Source organism: Thermobia domestica, chromosome 4 (assembly GCF_964235325.1).
Source record: "Thermobia domestica chromosome 4, izTheDome1.hap1.1, whole genome shotgun sequence".
In the NCBI taxonomy this organism is placed as follows: Eukaryota; Metazoa; Arthropoda; class Insecta; order Zygentoma; family Lepismatidae; genus Thermobia; species Thermobia domestica.
In genome coordinates, this window is record NC_137457.1 from 146,587,099 (window position 1) to 146,607,045 (window position 19,947).

Here is a 19,947-nt window from a genome sequence, read left to right on the forward strand (position 1 = left end):
GGCCCCTTTTTTTTGTTTGGCTTCGTAGTGTTGCGCAAGGCGTCATAGTAGACTAGCTTGCGTAGTGTTTTTAAGGTTCTCTTTCCTTTCCCCGCTCAGCCTTTAGTTGGGCAAAGGGGTTCCGGATTGTTTGCTGGTTTTGGAGTATTGTTCCTTTACTCTTCTCTTCTTTTCTTGTTTGGCCTTGGTTCACTTCTTCCGGTCTTTGGCTTCTCCGTTGTGTTAAAGGGTATTCTTTGATTTGGGTTTTCCGCAGTTCCAAAGTCTTGGAGGGTTCGTATTAAAAAGTACGTTTTCACACAGGTCTTTACGAGGTATAGGAGTTTTCGTTGTTAGATTTGCTTTTGTACTGACAAGTACAGTTTCGATTTTTTAATTTCTGGTCTTAATGACTGCTTGGTGTGCGTTGCCCCAGGATGGTGGGGCTCCAACTATTTCGACAACTCGTCTCGTCAGCCGGGGCTTCTTGCGTGGTTTTCTCGTCGCAGTCTGCTTCCAAAGTGGCAGGTTGTAGTCTTTCCCTCTGTTTCTGTGGGTGAGGCCTGGCTGGCTGATCACGTGATACCTGTGTGTTTGCGAGCGTGCTTTCGTTACGGTGCCCGCGTAGTTCTCTTTCTCTGTTACTCCTTCTCCTTAGTCTGGGTTCTTTCTGATTGGAATGTCCTTTTTTTTGTTTAAGAATATGCTATGGTTTCATTTTTATTTGTTGTAATAAATTTGTTGGGGTCATCCCCTTCATCCTTACTCCTGTATATATATATCTTTGCACACAAACGCTGGAATAAAGGAGAATCCAAGCTCTTTCGAAGCAAAGGAAAAGAACGCTGGGTGTAAATGGAGGATCCGGGCTCTATGTCCCACCTGCACACTTGATTATAAAGATTCAAGTGTTGATTTACTCGAAAGGTAAAACAGCTGATTGTCCGTGATGATAACAATGCTCGTCGATCTCAATGCAAAGTGTACTTACAGCGCGCACAACCATGCATTAGGCGTGCAGCGAGAAGTAGGGTAAGAGTAAAACAAAAGCGTTTCCGAAAACGTAAGTTAGGACCAAGTAACCGTAGTAGAAAGCGATCCAGACGTAAATCGAAGTTAGTGCATCAGCAAACTTGCGAGAAATTTAAGACGCGGAAAAAATGTACGTCGACTCCAAAGAATAAAACGCGAGAGCGAAAACACGTACGAACATTGTGCAGTAAATTGTATGGCGAATATAGTGTTAGGAAGTTTAAACGTTAAAAGAAATTTAGGCAAGGAACTATGACGCACCGTAAATTTAACCGTCGTAAACTAACACCTGTCATTATGTGGAAATTTAGTAAATGCGCTATAGAAAAAAGGAAAGTCCCACGCATTAGGAAAAAGAACCGGAAAAGCACTCGCAAACGTTTGAAATTGCAGGTATACAAATGTAATTGGCACAGATGGAAAATTAAAAATCTTAGCGCAACCAAAGCGTGAACTTTGCCCGAACTTAGACTGAATCCAGGAAGAGACGAGAAATTAAATACCGAATCTGACTTCTAGTCTTTCATAGAGAATAAAAATAAAGATTACTGTTCAATTATTTAATTATCCCCATCGAATTTCGAAAGTTAGGAATTTGCTTTTCAGCATTGAGTATGTGGCTACCGCCACCGACGCGCCCGTCCAAAGGAACCACCAGTAGCTATCTACAATCAGGTACGTTTATTTAAATGTCATGTTTTATGGTTTATTTACAGGTTTTGGAGATGAAGGATGAATGTGGGAAGCAGAGAAAGGACAGCATTGTAAATTTTGAATAGGTAATTAACTCAGACCGCGAAATCGGACTTTGAAATTTTAATAATGCCCCACCACTTTTGAAAAGTATGGTTATCCCGCTTTGGATACGGAACTTCTGTATCGAATTCTTGTTAGGATGTTGATGTTTTGTGTATTTTTTCAGGTGCTTTCAGTTTTCGAACCAGACTTCATTAATGAAATTTTATTATTCAATTTTCTTTCGAGTTTTTATTCATTCACCTTTATGTTTATATGAACATTTAGGTGGGGGCGCGGTGGCTCAGTGGTAGAGCGTTCACCTCTGGTGTTTGGGGTCCCGAATTCGATCCCAGCCCCGCCAAGTGAACTTTGTGGTGGACAAACACCGTGCTCGTGGGTTTTCTCGGGGTTCTCCCGTTTCCTCCCACTTTCTTTATTCCACCATTTCACTCATCTGTCATCATCACCGTCTCCTTTAGCCTAACCTGCATAACCGTGGGACATAAAATTCAAAGATTTCATTTCATTTTTATATGAACATTTAGCTGTCCCCATGCACTTATGCATTGAGGGAAATATCAGGCAATTACAGATATTTAGAAACCTAATTAGAGAAGTACTAATAAATATTACAATTGTGAAATTTGGATTTTTGGGTAATTAAAAAAAGTGTGTTCCTCAGTCAATGAATCTTTTCATCTGATGTTGTTACAAAATGTTGGTAATGCATAATTAATTTTTCATTGAAATGTTGTAAACTAAAACACAATTTAGTATAATGTTGAAAAATTATTGAGAATAATGTTGAATTTAATAAATTTGTTTACTAATTTGTTCACATGTGGTGGTTGTTGTGCAAAGTCAACATGTACTCGTCATGATGTTAATGAGATTTGAAATTTAGTTGAGTTTAAAAACAACTATATTCCGAGTTAAGAAGAGCTTAAAAGTTAAAATATAATTCATCCCCTAGGAACATCACTACTTTCTTTGCAGGAGGAAGATTAACCTCCTGCTTGAGTATCGAGGCTAAAGTTATGTGAAACTACGTTTTAAATATATCTCTTCGAACAATTCTTTATAATTATATTCTTTCACGAGCCAGTGATATACATTGCAGATTGTGGAGTTGAACGTTTTATCCAGGTTACTTGATATTAGGGAAGTAAAACACTTTAACCGATAGCCCGATGATGTGTGATCCGAACACTCAAACGTACTATTTATATATTTTTTCTGTGTATTACGTTATTTTGTATGGAAGTATTTTTCTGAAAGGTCGAAAAAGAAACTGATAATGTATTCAACCTGAAACTCGAGTTAGCTCATTCTAAAAGCGTCGGTGGACGAGCGATGAGCAACTACCGACCTCTCGGCAAAAATTAGATGCCCCCAGCAACGATCCGCTGGTGCCCCACTTCTCTTTTGAAAATCATACCACCAGCGTTCCACCAGTTGCAGAGACGCGACAAAACGCCAATGAACCACACAATCTCTCCCTCAGAATATCTTAAATCAACCATATGCATGATTTGATTACATTATATTGAAGTAGTATTCATAAAACCAGTCTGGGGCCACTTCCTCAAACCAGGCTTTTTTATATATGAAATCCCCCAGCATAGATTCTAATTATACACATCGAAAATTACATCTTCCCCACATTGACCCCATACAGGATACATCTTCAATCTACTTTTATGACATTTAAAATCATAAAAACTTACATCTAAAAACTTACATCTAAAAGAATTTGTTTAGATTACTGTTCCTTTAATGGAAAGACAAAATTATATATATATTTTTTGGTGAATATCGCCCCAACCATCGCGACATTCTGTGAGCACCATCCATATATATGTGCCCTCCGATTTCAAAAAAAATATTATGAGATGTATTATCTTAGATTAATGTTTAGTTCAGCCATATCTTTATCTTCTTCAAATTCAGTTGTTTTTATGCTTTTTAGATTTGAAATTTGTATATCGATATTATAGTAGATGTCCCGGCGTATAGATGGCCGAGTCAGCAAAAAATTATCTTGTTTTCCTAGAAATTGATGTCATTTCCTGGAATTAGGAGGCAAGTTTCGACAAGCCTTTAGTTGCTATGTTCATAGCCTTTTACGGGTAGTACAGAAGCGCGTGGGAAAATTTTGGTTTATTTGACCCCCCGTCACCCCCTACTCCTCATGGAAAGCCAAAGAGCATAAGCGATTAAGCCCCTTGGTCCTATTCCCACGAGATGTCTGGAGAATATGAACTGAAAGCATGATATTCAAATGATCGAAGCTTCTCAGGAGATTGTATGAAATTGGTCTTAGTTGCTAAGGTAAATATTATATGTCATGATTTTTTTAAAGCGTGAGATGAGACACATTATATGAGTCTCAGAACGAAACACATACCCATGCAAAATCGTGTTGATTAGACCCTTGGTCCTATTCCCACAAAGTGTCTGTAGAAGCCGTGATATTCAAATGATCAAAGCTTCTCACGAAATTGACTTAGTTGCTAAGGTAAATATTGTATTTCACAATTTTTTTAAAGACATGAGAAAAGAAACCATATATGAGCCCCATAACGAAACACATACCTATACACTCCTCCCCCAGACCCCTGCGAATGGATTCTAATAACGGTAGCTTCTCATAGCATATCATATTGTAGAATGTGAAATGTGTTATATGAATATTCACATGATGTCTGTTATGACAAGTAATTAAAATCACTTATGTAGAGAAATTAAAGATCAGATTATGCCAAATGAATTTGCTGCTAAGTCGTGACGAGAAATTGCAATATAATATATTCCCATAGCAGAAAAAACTACGTTAACGAAATTTAGAATTGAAATACAGTCCCATATAGATACCTGTGTAAACAAAATGAAACATGACTTTCTCAAGTCTTGATGTGAAAGATATTATCTTTTGTATTGAAATCGTAACGACATATGTTTTCGATTATGGTCGGCATGATCGAACTTGTTGAAACATGTTTCTCTAAGACAAACACGTGTGTGTGTGTGTGTGTGTGTGTGTGTGTGTGTGTGTGTGTGTGTGTGTGTGTGTGTGTGTGTGTGTATACAGAGAACATTTGTGATTCAGAGTTAGAAGAGTAAAGTGTGTGTCGATCCTCTTCCACGTAAAAACTTTCACTTCATATTTGTAATAGTGAGTGAGTGTGTGTGTGTCTTTGTACGTGGTTGATCCGTTGGATGCCTAAAGCTGAGAATAAGTGTTATCATCATACGATTTTATTAAAATAGGTAAGTAAAAAAATATATTATTATAAATATTACGGTCTATGATTATTCCTGAAAGAATAAAACAATATGTTAGGTTTTCATTTAACTATAAATGTACTTCAGACAATGTATTTACTTCGCGTTTCCGTGTTCGATAGAGAAAGCTAGTTTGTATTATACTGAACGTTGATTTCTGAGAAAAAAAGATAAGATGAAATTCTTGAATGTTTTCTGACGCACATTGCAATTAGATAGCAGTTGACGACATATATGTGAATGTCTGTTTTGCTAGTCTCTTTCAAGTGAACTTCTATGATGGTTCTGAGAAAAATGATAAGAATGTTTTCTGGTTCGCATTGCAATTGACGCAAGAAGTGTCTGTAGACTTGGTATTTTAATTTTGATAATATGATGTATACGTCTGTCTTTCTGTCTGTAAATGAAATCTTTTAAACAATGAAGAGTTTTACGTCCAACAATAAAGCCAACAAGGTCTGTCTGTCTTTCTATGTCGGCTATGCTAATGGAGGCGATGGTAATGAGTTGAGTTGATTTTAGTTCAGCGTCCCTTTCAGCAGCGAGGCTATATGAGACGTGGACCTACTGATTAACGTGGAATCTGAACCACTAAGTTTTACGTCTTACAGTTATGTCGGCTATGCTAATGCAGGCGGTGATGATGAGTTGATGAGTTGAGTTGATTTTAGTTTAGCGCCCCTTTCAGCAGCGAGGCTATATGAGACGTGGACCTACTGATTAACGTGGAATCCGAATCACATGAGCTCCAGCCGGGACGATGGTAATGAGAAATGAATGAATGAAATGTTGCATTAAATTCACGTACACGGTGTTTGTCCACAGAGTTTTACGTCCTACGGTTACGTCTACTAGGCTAATGAATGAGAGGTGATAATGAAAAAATGAATGAAATGATGTAATGAAGAAAGTGGAAGGAAACTGGTGAACTCCGAAGGGAAATCCACGCATATGATGTTTGTCCACCACAAAGTTCATAGGGCACGAACTGGGATCGAATCAGGGACCCAAGCACTTGAAGTGAACGCTCTACCACTGAGTCCACCGTGCCCTCTGGAACGTAAAAATGAAATGATAAGGTCGGTTTTCCGGGGACAGTCAATAGCATCTTTTCGTTAAGTTGTAAAGGAAGCAGGGGATTTGTGGTCACTAAAATTAATGACAAGTATATAGAAAAAAGACATGTGATTTGAACACGGGACCTCATGCACCAGAGGTAAACACTCTACCACTGAGTCACTGAAGTTAATTTCATAATTTTCTAATGTTAATAAGAGTGAAATCTAACGTTAAATACACATACATAAGTCAACGAACTGAGAGAGTTTCTGTATCTCCAATGTCTACTTGCAAAGAGCAGAAAAATAAGATAACAGAACATGTTTTGTATTTCAATGTTGTTCTCCAGCTGTTGCGTCAACATTATCTTAGGTCATGGTTTCAGACAACACGAAGCGAAAATATGTATGTGTGTGTGTGTTTTAGGTAATATTAAAACAGTGTTTGAGATCTAATACTTGACAAAACTAGTGTTGCTTATTCATTTCGGATGACGTTACCTATGTACACATGATGTTGATTGATTTTTGAGTTTAACGTTCCGTTCAGCAACGAGGCTATATGCACCACAAAGTTCACACGGCGAAAAGTTAGGATCGAACCAGGGACCCCAATCACCGGAGGTGAACGCTTTACCACTGATCCACAGTACCCCATGATTTCAACATGGGGCACAAATCTTCAAGTTAAAACAATTGTCTATTCTCAAATAAGAGAACATTTCTCCATTTCTTTAAGTTGATCTAGGAAGTTGAACTTTATACAGTTTTCTCCATATTATAGTCTAAGCTGTATGTGATATTACTTTAAAAGGACGAAAGTAGTTAAAATATTCCCTATTATTATCATCAATTTCTTCTAAAATGCTCAGAATCCCGTCATAGAATTCGTATACTAGCTATGTACACAGGCGTGCATTAAGAAATTTTTTGTTGGGAGAGGTCCAAGCTTTGGGCGACGGGACTCAAACACTACAAGCCTCTGTGTAGTATTGAACGCGTATTATTTTGCACTCGAAAAGACAATAAGTACTTGTAAAATACTTTCATCTATATTGTCATAGCGTCCCTTTCAGCAGTGAGGCTATATGAAACGTGGACACTAAATCACCAAGGCCCCCTATCGCATCACAAGTGAACGCTTTACCATTGATTCACCGAGTCCCCTAGTACTTGTAAAATTACTTTCATCTATATTGTCATAGCGTCCCTTTCAGCAGCGAGGCTATATGAGACGTGGACACTAAATCACCAAGGTCCCCTATCGCATCACAAGTGAACGCTTTACCATTGATTCACCGAATCCCCTTAGATCAAAGTACAGTACTCATGTAATAATATTATCTAACATAAAGTTCACTTGTCGAGGGGCTCCCTGGGGGGTAATATTCATACACGTAAAATATTTTAAAATAAACAATATTAGTACCGATTCCATAGTTTTCGAAGGTGTTGTATTCAATAAAGACACTTTGAAAATAGTAACATGACATCTAAGGGGTAAAAAAGTGGTGAGCTCACGGGGGTAATAGTCATACACGTAAAATAATTTAAAATAAACAGTATTAGTATCGATTCTATAGTTTTCGAAGGTGATGTATTCAATAAAGACACTTTGAAATCAGTAACATGACATCTAAGGGGTAAAAAGTTGTGGGCTCCCGGGGGTGGTATTCTTACACGTAAAAATAATATAAAATAAACAATATTAGTATCGATTCCATAGTTTTCCTAGTGTTGATTCCATATCGTGACAGGATTCCAATCTGTGACTTCCCGTGCACTAAAGATGAACGCTGTATCACGTAAGAAAAAGAGATGAAATCTTTTAGTTTAAAATGTCTTCCCTCCCTCATTCACACGTTAAGGGGGAGCATATGAATAAGACAAGTAAGACACATGTAGGAACGGTTTTCCGGGGAAAGTCAATAGCATCTTTTCGTTAAGTTGTAAAGAAGATAGCATTGAATTTGTGGTCGCTAAAATTAATGACAGTATAAAAGAAAGACGTGTAGAGAGGAGGAGGAGGAAATACGGATTTCGCGTTCACTAAAATTAACGATAAAATTCTAAAACAGAATAAGTATAAAAGGCCGTGTAATCTACATATCTTCATTAGTCAATACATTTGAAAGAGATTGTGAGCATACATTTGTTTCACTCCTCATCCCGTGGAATAGGAAGAAAAGTTAAAATATTTAAAAGGTATGATGAGAGATTATTTCATTGACATCATAAAGTTCTGTCTTATATAGTATATATTTATATATCTAATATATATTGATTTATAAGTAACAAAATTCATTTCTTTTTTATTTTAGGTTGCATACAAATAAAGATAAGTGTAATCCTTTTCCCTATTCCCGTTGATATTATTATTATTATTCCTTTTTAATTACTTATATATCACATTTTACTTACTCGTATATTCTTTTAAACGCTTATATATCCTATCAAAATATTTATATACATATATATATATATATATATTCCATTTAAATAAGATTTATATATCCTATTATATATCATATTCATATACCGTTTACACATATTGCATTACGTATATATACATCTGAGGAAGAAAAATGGCAAAAGAGAGTACGCAAGATTTACTGAAGGAGATTACGGTCTTCATTAATGACATTGAAGAAGAAGAAGAAGAGGTAATGGGTGTAAATAACGAAACGCAAGTTCTTTTAAGTGAAATAAATGCCATAATCGGGATAGAAGAAGAAGAAGAAGAAGAAATGCAAGAAGAAGAAGAAATGGAAATAGATCATCATGAAAAAATGCAAGAAGAAGAAGACGGAGAAGAACAAATGAAAATAGAAGAAAGAATAGAAGAAGCAACAACAGAAGAAGAAGAAGAAGAAGAAGAAAGAGAAACTAATGAAATTCAAATTCCAGTAGAAAAAGAAGAATATGATGAAGAAGAACTATTACAATTATTGAACAGTGCTAGCAATAGAACGATAACAGAAGAAGCATCAGGCCGTATTAAAGAAATTATAAAGTGGTTACAAGAAGGAACAGAAGAAGACGTCGAAGAAAGGAGAAATGAAGAAGAGCTGCTAAATCTCACGTTTTCCCAAATAATAGGAGAGGATTACAATAAGGAAGAGATGAAGATAGAAGAAGAAGATGATAAGTTTTACAAGAATGAACTAGAAAATTGGATTAACAATTTGTTTCCCGAGCCCAGAAAAGAAGAAGAAGAAGTAATATATCCCTCAATTATGGAAATATTAGCAGAGGCTAGTACAGAACACGAAGAAATGGAAGTCGATTTAGACGACATAGAAAAAAGAATGGACGAATTGCTAGTCGTATTTCAAGCACAACGAAATTCAAATATACAAGTAGGATTCGGAAATAACATCCGTAATGATGGACACAATAGATTTCATATAATAGAAGAACGAAGAAGACAATACAGAAGATACAATATGGAGGGTAGAATGCTACGATTTCGTCTAGCCCCCGTGCGTGCAGATGAAAACCCTTTTACGGCAATTGAAGCAAGTCTACGGGGACTAATAGATTATTTACTACGTAATGTGGACCAGCATGATTACGTAGGAATAACAATCACAAACGAGAGAGAAGGACATCGTCCATTTTGGTTATCATTCAGAGAAGCAAGAAATCTTTCAGCAGAAGTTCTATGGATAAGTTATGAGAAAGTACTGCAAAGTAATGCGGCTTTTCTTATAAATGAAGATTGCATCGTGAATTTTCATCATGTACGTATGCCAAGAGGACAAGGTCCTTTGAAACAACATGTTATGAATACTGAAGAATATGTAAAGGCAAAACGTGGTATTATCACAATTAAAAATAAAGGCACAAGATGTTTAGCACATGCAATCGTCGTTGCCATGGGACTGAAAAAATACAAGGCAAGAAATCAAACTGAATATAATAGATATGTAAAAAATCAAAGTAAATATATCATAGAAAAAGAAGCAGAAGAACTGTGTGAAGCTGCCGATGTAGATCTTAGTAATGGTGGTGGAATTCCTGAAATTCGTAAATTTCAGGAATATTTAAAGGATTACAAAATCACAGTGTATAGGGACTTTTCAGGAAGTGATGTTATGTTTGAAGCACCACCAAGTGATAACGAGAGAACACCTTTAAATTTACTGTTTATAGATAACCACTACAACGTTATTGAAAGCTTGACAGCATGTTTTAGCTGTAATTTTTATTGCGAAAGCTGTCATAAGAAATATGAAAAAAAGCATGAACATTTGAAACATTGTACAGCTGTATGTTTTCGTTGTCATCAGAAGCCACCATGTGATTTTAAAGAAACCCATATTACATGCAATGATTGTAATCGAGAATTTTATGGTCAGTCATGCTATGACTATCACAAGACAGCGCCGTATCAAAATGGAAAGCCTTTATGTTCAACTGTGAAATGCTGTGTCCAGTGTTTGAAAATTTATGTAGTGAAAGAAAAACGTTCTCACGTATGTGGAGAAACTTATTGCAACATTTGCTATGATATAGTACCACCCAATCATGAATGTTACATGAAAGTGAATGAAAGAAGAAAATCGAAAAAAGCCAATGAAAAAATCATCATGGAGAAGAAATCTATGATTCTGTTTTATGATATTGAATGCACACAAGATACGAAAATAGAAGACGAGGACGCAAACATATATGAGCATATACCTAATGTCTTGGTTAGTCAACATGTATGTTACCAATGTTATGAAGATAACAACATCAAGAATGATTGTGTCATTTGTGGAAAGCGAGAAAATATATTTGACGGAGAAAATGTAATAGAAGATTTTCTAAAACATCTTCAACAACGTCGACCAAACATTAAATCAGTAATCTGTGTTGCCCATAATTCAAAGGGATATGACGCACATTTCATCATTAAGACCATGGTTGAGAAGATGAATTGGACTCCAGAAGTAATCATGAATGGAGCAAAAATTCTCTCTCTTAAAATAGGAAACGTAACCTTCATCGATTCACTAAGCTTTCTTCCTATGCCCTTAAGTAAATTAAGCGGTGCATTTGGGCTTCAATCGTGCAAAGGATATTTCCCACACTTCTTTAATCGACGTGAGAACCAAACCTATGAAGGGCCGCTTCCAGACATTAAATATTATGGAGCAGATACTATGAAAGTAGACGAAAGACGTAAGTTTCTCCAATGGTATACCGAACATCAAAACGACATCTTTAAAATGAAAGAAGAACTCATCAAGTATTGTGTACAGGATGTCGAGGTATTACGTCAAGCCTGTATTTCCTTTATGAATACATTTGAATCTGAAACTAATGTCAATCCCTTACTTGAATGTATTACAATTGCCAGTGCATGTAATTTAGTGTATCGTAGAAATTTCTTAAAGGAAAATACAATTGGTATCATACCAAAGAACGGATATCGATGGAGAGATGTACAATCAGTTGAAGCAGTACAATGGATAGCTTGGGAAGAAAAAACCAGAAACATCCAAATTACCAATGCTGCACGTAGTAAGGAAAAACGAATAGCATCAATGAAAGTAGATGGTGTATGGACAGATCCCAATACAGGAAAAATACACGTCTGGGAGTATGAAGGCGATTTCACACATGGTTGTATCTACTGCTACCCTAACGACAGAGATAAACCCATCTATAACAATGCTACAGATACCATGGAATTTCGATATGAAGCAACAAAGAAGAAAATCCAAAAATTAAAAGATTTTGGTTGTGAAGTGCATGAAATATGGGGTTGTGAATTTAAAAAACAATTGGCAAGAAATGAAGAGATGAAGAAGTATGTTAGTAATCATCCGTATACAAAGAAATCACCATTAAATCCTCGTGATGCTTTTTATGGAGGACGTGTGAATGCCATACGTTTGTATCATAAAGCACAAGAATCTGAAGGAGAAACCATAAAATACAAAGATGTTATTTCATTGTACCCATTTATCTCTAAGACTAAGAAGTTTCCAATTCGTCATCCTACTATCTACCTGCCTGGAGATTCAAATATTCCCACCATTGAAGAAGTAGAAGGATTAGTTAAGCTCAGTATTTTGCCTCCAAAACAACTGTTTCATCCTGTCCTCCCTTATAAATCAAATGATAGATTGATGTTTCCACTCTGCCGTACATGTTGTGATGAATTAAACCAAGCACCTTGTAATCACAACGATGAAGACCGAGTTCTACATGGAACATGGGTAGCAGATGAAGTAAGAAAGGCATTAGAAAAAGGGTACAAAATAATAGATATTCATGAAATATGGGCATATGACGTTGTTCAATATGATGAAAAAACAAAAAGTGGTGGCTTATTTGCAGAATACATAAACACCTTCCTGAAAGCAAAAACAGAAGCTAGTAGATGGCCATCATGGTGTGAAACAGATGAATTAAAGAAGAAGTACATTCAGCAATTTTATGAAAAGGAAGGAATACGTCTAGATGAGAACAAAATTAAACATAATCCAGCACTTAGAAGTTTAGCTAAATTAATGCTAAATTCATTTTGGGGAAAATTTGGTCAACGTGAGAACATGGGTCATGTCAGCATTATTAATGAACCCAAGGAATTATATGAGAAATTATCATCTCATGATATAGATGTTCATCAAATATTTCCAGTAAATGATGACATGTTATATGTGTATTGGCAATACACCGATGACGTTCCTGTTTCATTACCAACAGTAAATGTTGTCATAGCCGCATACACAACAGCACAAGCAAGATTAGAATTGTACAAATATTTAGATCAACTACAAGAAAGAGTATTATATTTTGATACTGATTCCGTCATTTATACGCAAAAACCTGGTGAAAGTACAATTCCAACTGGTGACTTTTTAGGCGATTTAACAAATGAAGTCCTCGAATATGGTAAAGAAGCCTATATTTCAGAATATGTATCGGCGGGCCCGAAGAATTACAGCTTACGTATTTTTGATCCCAGTACGAAGAAGGAGTTTCAAGTATGCAAGATACGAGGCTTTTCATTAAACTATGAATCTTCAAAACACCTAAATTTTGATGTAATGAAGAAAATGATAGTAGATAATGAAGAGGATGCAGAAGAAGAGGAAGAATCTCGTCCTACTGAAGTAAAAATTACCAATGAGAAAAAAAATTTGCCGCAGGAAAGACCATACTATCGTCAGCATGCCCGAAACAAAAATTTATAAGATAAATTATATTAAACGACGTAGAATACCAAATTCATATGATACTCTTCCATATGGCTACACTACTTCCAACAAAAGAAGAAGAGAAATGTAATAAGGCCCTTTATAAATATACGTATAAGGAAAGAATGATCATACTCTTTAACATGGACACGACGTGGAAACATCCCTTTTCATGTATTGTTGCCGGACCAAGTGGATGTGGAAAAACTTCCTTTGTAATACGTTTCCTGTCCAATTTATCACGTATGGTTAATACATCGTTTCGTCATATTTATTGGTACTATGCAGAATGGCAAAATGCATACAGAGAAATTTCGACAAAAGTACAATTTATTGAAGGATTACCTCGAACAAAAGACTTTTTACCTGAAACTGGACCACATCTTATTATTATTGATGATCAAATGTGTGAAGTGAACCGCAATATAGTTGATTTCTTTACAAAGGGTTCTCATCATAGAAATCTTAGTGTACTATTTATTACACAAAACATATTTCATCAGGGAAAAGGAAGCAGAGATATGAGTTTGAATTGTTCTTATCTCGTATTATTTAAAAATCCAAGAGATAAATCACAAATTAAACATTTGAGTTATCAATTAACTCCTGAGAATCCAAAATTTCTTCAAGAAAGTTTCAACGACGCAACAAAGTTACCATATGGATATTTCTTTATTGATTTAAAACAGGATACGCCAGATGAACTTCGTTTTCAAACAAATATCTTTCCTGATGATATTTATCATTACGTTTATGTTCCATCGAAATAGAAGAAGAAGAAGATGTGTTTATAATGATTGTTTTAAACTGTGTTTCTTCATTCTGACAATATGTCTCCAAGAGTAAAACACGGAGATCTTCTTCGTACGCTGAGCAAAGCAAATCCTAAATTACGTAAAGCTATACTGGCCAATGCAGACTCTTCAGTGATTCGAAGTATTTGTGAATGTTGTTATAATGTATTAAAAGGGAATGTACCTCTTACAAAGACACAGAAAGCAAGATTAAAGCGATACAAGAGGACGCTTCGATATCTTGTGAAGAAAGGAAACTCCATCCAAAAGAAGAAGAAGCATTTATTAGTACAGCAGCAGGGTGGATTCCTACCGGCATTATTAGCTCCTATTTTAACGGGTGCATTATCAAGTTTACTATTCCGTTAGTACAATGGAACACGCAAAGAAGATGATTTTAGTTCCACCTGAAGTTCTGAATCGTATACAAACACCAACATCATCATCATCATCAGCCCTGGAGAAACGTGAATCTAATTTGGATCAAGAAATGCAAGAGATTTTACAGTTATCATCGCTTAGTGATGAAGAAAAGTGGAATCAGTATAACAATATTCTTCAAAAATATTTACATTTAATACGAAAACAAGAAGAACCTGTGACACTTTCAATTACGTCAACTAAATCAGAGAAGCCTGAAGTAGAAGAAGAAATATTATTATCTATACCCAAAATGTTTCGTAAAAGAGCTGAATTACTACTACATAGAATGAAACATGATGATAATATCACGTGGGATAATAAAGGAACTGTTTACATCAGAGGTGATAAACTAGAAGGATCTCACATTGTAGATTTAATTTCTGATGTGTCGCGACCCCGGAAACACACAAATCCACCGGGATGGGAGAAATTTTGTAATTATTTATCTTCTAATAACACACCTCAAGAACTTATTGGAAATCCAAAACGTTTGTCATATATTTTACGACGAACTAAAGCATCACCAACAGCATCATCGTCAAGGGAAAAAGTACCTCTGAAATCGTTTCCAGAAGACGACGAAGAAGCAGAAGAAGAAGAAGAAAAGGAAAAAGTAATATCTCCTATAAGGAAAAGGAAACGTGCCTGTAAACGTCCAGTATGGTCAAGGTGGAAACCGTAAACAAACAGTTAAGCAAGATTTACTACAACCCTTCACATCCTGCCTCATTTTCAACTATTAAAAAATTGTGGATAGCTACAAAGAAGAAAATTCCTATACATTGTATAAGAAGATGGTTACTGCAACAAACAACATATACGTTACACAAACCTGTACGTCGTCGTTTTAAAAGAGATTTCTATGTAGTGAATAACATTGATGATGAGTGGGAAAGTGATATTAATGATCTTCAATCTCTTCATAAATTTAATGATGAATATCGTTATATTCTGACAGTGATAGATGTGTTCAGTCGATATGCATGGGCTGTGCCATTAAAATCTAAAAGTACAAATGATGTCTTAAAAGCATTGCAAATTGTGTTCAAAGACAGAAAACCAATTACATTCCGAACAGATAAAGGGAGTGAGTTTACTAATAAAACAATACAGAAGTACTTAGTGCACAACAAAATAAAACATATTACAACTAAAAATCCTGATATAAAAGCTAGTATTGTAGAACGTTTTAACAGAACTCTAAAAGAAAAAATGTGGAAGTATTTTACAAAGTATCAAACGTATAATTATTTAAATGTATTACCTCTTCTTGTGAAATCATACAATGAAGGTTATCATTCAAGTATAAAGATGTCACCTGCAAATGTTTCTCAAAATAACCTATTACAAGTATGGCATAATCAATATGATAATAAAATAAAGAAGAAGAAGAAGAAGAATCCAAATTTCTCAAAACATCTTAAGATTGGTGATACAGTACGAATTAGTAAAACTAAACGTACATTTGATAAAGGATATATGCAAAATTGGACTTGGGAAATATTTAAAGTGAAGAAGATAATACCAAGAGATCCACCTGTTTATGAAATTGAAGATTTAAACAAGGAACCACTGGATGGATTATTTTACAGAGAGGAATTACAACCTGTGACGTTATCAAAGACATTTTACATAGATAAAATCATACGTACAAGAAGAAAAGGCAGCAGAAAAGAATATCTTGTTCATTGGAAAGGATATCCTTCTTCTTTCGATTCCTGGATACCTGCATCATCCGTAAAGAAGATCGAGAAGTACAATGGAACCTGATGGAGATTTTTACGTTACGCTTCCCAGTAATATTTCTATGGAATATTTTCCTGACAACACCTTAACATCATACACTACGAAACTTCATCAAAGAATGGAATTCCATGAAAAGTGGGAAGTGGCTATTGTTGAAATTCATTATCCTCATTCAATATTAAATATTAATGACGAAAATAATAAAATTTTTTACAAACCTGCAAAAAGTGATGAATGGAAATTTATAACTATTCCTGTACGTTATTACACTGACATATCAGAACTGATAAAGATAATAAATACGTACAACAGATTCACAAATTTACATATTTCTTATACTCGTGAGAGTAATACCTGTTTTATACGACGTCTTCATAAAGACATAGATGTAGACGTTGCATTATCACCAAGTGTTAGTGCGATGTTGGGGTTTGATCCAAGCGTTGATTTAAAGGATATGCAACAAGGCCAAAGCATTCCAAATTTACGTTTAGGACTTCCATCTACAGTGTATGTGTATTGTGATATAATTCAATCTGTATTTGTTGGAGATACAGTAGCACCATTATTACGTATCATAAATATGAATCCTGTGAATCATACATTTGGAAGTAGTGTTATAGAAATTTTTAATCCTCCACATTATGTGCCTATAGAGAAGATGCATTTTGAACACATCAAAATAGATATAAGAGATAGTACAGGCTCTCCACTGGCATTCACTTTCGGAACTGTATGCGTTAAACTACATTTTCGACCAGTGCGTCAACATCGACAAATATGAATAATCCATATTTACAATATTATCAAAAACAAGCTCTTTCTGGAACTGGAAACGTTTATGTTGGCTCCCCTTATCAAGTTGGACATGGTATTGGAAGTTTCCTTGGAGGATTATTTCGTTCTGTCATGCCACTAGTAAAACAAGGAGCTAAAACAGTAGGAAAGGAATTATTAAAATCTGGAGCAAACGTTATTACTGATGTCATCATCGACAATCAACCTATTAATGAATCCTTTCATCAACGAATGGGTGAAGCGAGATCCGTCTTGCAAGACAAAGCAAAAAATAAACTGAAATCTATGCTTGGATCTGGATATCAACGAAGGAAAAGAAGAATTACACATCATTCCATCTTTAACCCTTCACCATTACACATCATCAAGCGCAAGAAGAAGAAGGGCAAGAGGAAACGTACACAGAAAACAAAGAAAAATCAGTCTTATAAGAAGAGGAAGTTATCACACGATATCTTTGATTAAATCATCACCATTATGGCTTTCTTACATCATCAATCCTGCGAGTGTGTAAAAAGTGAACTAGATATTTTTTCTACAAAACCAACGCAAACCAGTATATTGGATAATCATGTCGTTACATACAAACCAATCAGTTCACTAGCTGATAATGCTCCTATAGAGTTTGTCATCCCAGGAACAAGTGATGAATACATAGATCTACCACATACTCTTCTTTACATCGAAGCTCAAATCGTTAAGCCTGATGGATCGGCATTTGGTGAAAGTGATAAAGCTGTGGCTCCTATTAATGACTTTTTAAATTCTATGTTCAGTGAAGTGGAAGTGTATTTAAATAACAAACTGATTTCATTTCCATCTCATAATCATCCATATCGATCATACATTGAAAAACTGTTAAATTATGATGATTCTGCTAAAAATACTCATCTTCAATGTGCATTCTGGTTTCAAGATACTGCTGGACATATGGATGCAACATCTAGTGGTAATAAAGGATTTCAACAACGTTATGAATTAACAAAAAAAAGTGCAAAATTCGACATGCTTGGACATCTTCATTGTGATATTTTTAATCAAGATAAATTTTTAATCCAAGGAGTAGAATTACGTCTCAAGTTAATTCCTGCAAAGCCAAACTTTTGTCTCATCGCTAGTGATGCGTCTGTTGAGGCTAAAGTGAACATTTTAGACGCTGCTTTACATATTAAAAAGATTAATGTTAGTCCTACAATAAAACTAGCACATAACAAGCTTCTACAATCAACAACAGCCAAATATCCTCTCACAAGAGTGCAAATGAAGTCGTTCGTCATTCCAAAGGATCTTCAATCAAAAACAATTGATAATTTATTTATGGGAGTATTACCAACTCGTGTGATTGTGGCGTTCACACAAAATGATGCCTATACAGGAACAATAACTTCAAATCCATTTCATTTCAAACATTTTGACATCAATTTCTTCTCTCTATACATTGATGGAAAACCTGTACCTTCAAAACCATTACAACCAATTTTCGAAAACAACCTCTATGTTTCCTCATATCATACCTTATTCTGTGGATCAGGCATTCACTTTTCCAATCATGGCAACAATATTCCTCGCCTTGACTTTCCTCAAGGATACACTATCTTTGTTTTCGACATTACTCAAGATGGAGAAGCCAGCGCTGTGCAGCATTGGAATCTTATACGTCATGGGTGTGTTCGTCTGGAAGTTCATTTTACGAAGCCTCTACCAGCACCTATCTCCTGCATTGTGTATGGAGAATTCCAATCTCTCTTAGAAGTGGATCATCAGAGGAACATCATCATGGATTTTTAAAGGTACGTTATTTAAATATCATATCATATATGTACATGTCTGCATTTTTATACATGATGTCCTCTACACTAGATTTATTGAATGCTTTGCAAACAAATTCTTTATTTCACAATCATTTCGTTGGCGTATATGCAGCCAATGAATTACCAGCACATGTTCCACTACCTGCAGCTATCATCATAAATACAGATCCCTCGAACAAACTTGGCACACACTGGATTTCCGTATATATTCATACTGATGGCCGTGCCCACTACTTCGATACATTTGGATTTCCTCCATATGTAATGCATCATATTCAATTTCTACGTAGAAATTCCACTTCTTATACATTTAATAATAAACAAATTCAAAGTGTAAAATCATCCCTATGTGGACATTATTCATATCTTTTTCTATGCTTCAAAGCTAAAGGAAAGTCCTTAAATGAATTTCATTACACTTTCTCATCAACTCCAGAAAAAAATGATCGTCGTTTGATGTATTTACTTTTACAGGTAACCATGTCTTCATTCTTCTTCTTCGTTTGTTTTGATTACTTTCTTTTCATATTATTGCAGGTAGCCTTTTCTTCTTCTTCTTTATTATAATGTGTTTGTATGTATTATTATTTGTTCATGATTATAGATAAAATAAATTTTAAGTTTGTTTTTCAATTTTTTTCATTTCAGAGAGTAAAAGATCGTCATCGTGTGTATGGACATCATCTTCAATGTACACATTGACTTCTATCTACGTTTCATCACCAACATCAACAGCAGTAGTATCATCAGTGAACAGTATATGGCAGTTGTGAAGTTATCAACACGTGAACAATGGAAACAAAATCTAACGTTCTTTTTAAAATGTACTATACTTACCGTCGTTTTAATTGTGTAAATAGTTTCATCAACAATAAACACTTTGTATTATTTTTTCTCTTTGAAAACAAATGTTTTATTTCTTATTTTCTCCGTTTCCTAATAAATAAATATGTTTTATGATCAGCTATGTAATTAAATACACATATCATAAAACATATTTTTAAGTCATTGAATTAAAGAATTTAAAAAAAAGATTCTAAAACTGATTTTTAATTCAATGATGTATTCATATAACTACATAATAATA

The 19,947-nt window shown here is 35.0% G+C and overlaps 1 protein-coding gene across 1 annotated transcript; it reads left to right on the top strand.

The window, feature by feature from the left end:
• The first annotated feature begins 17,053 nt into the window (after nt 1-17,053).
• On the top strand, nt 17,054-19,731 carry LOC145683375 (uncharacterized protein F54H12.2-like). Its single transcript, XM_081754708.1, has 2 exons — nt 17,054-18,839; nt 19,509-19,731. Exon 1 carries the CDS (start codon nt 17,527-17,529, stop codon nt 18,835-18,837), a length of 1,311 nt encoding a protein of 436 aa, XP_081610834.1. The 5' UTR covers nt 17,054-17,526; the 3' UTR covers nt 18,838-18,839; nt 19,509-19,731.
• Nucleotides 19,732-19,947: the final 216 nt, after the last annotated feature.

What these genes read in the sequence shown, in the direction of transcription:
- LOC145683375 (XM_081754708.1), top strand. Translation starts at nt 17,527, where the DNA reads ATGGCTTTCTTACATCATCAATCCTGCGAGTGTGTAAAAAGTGAACTA.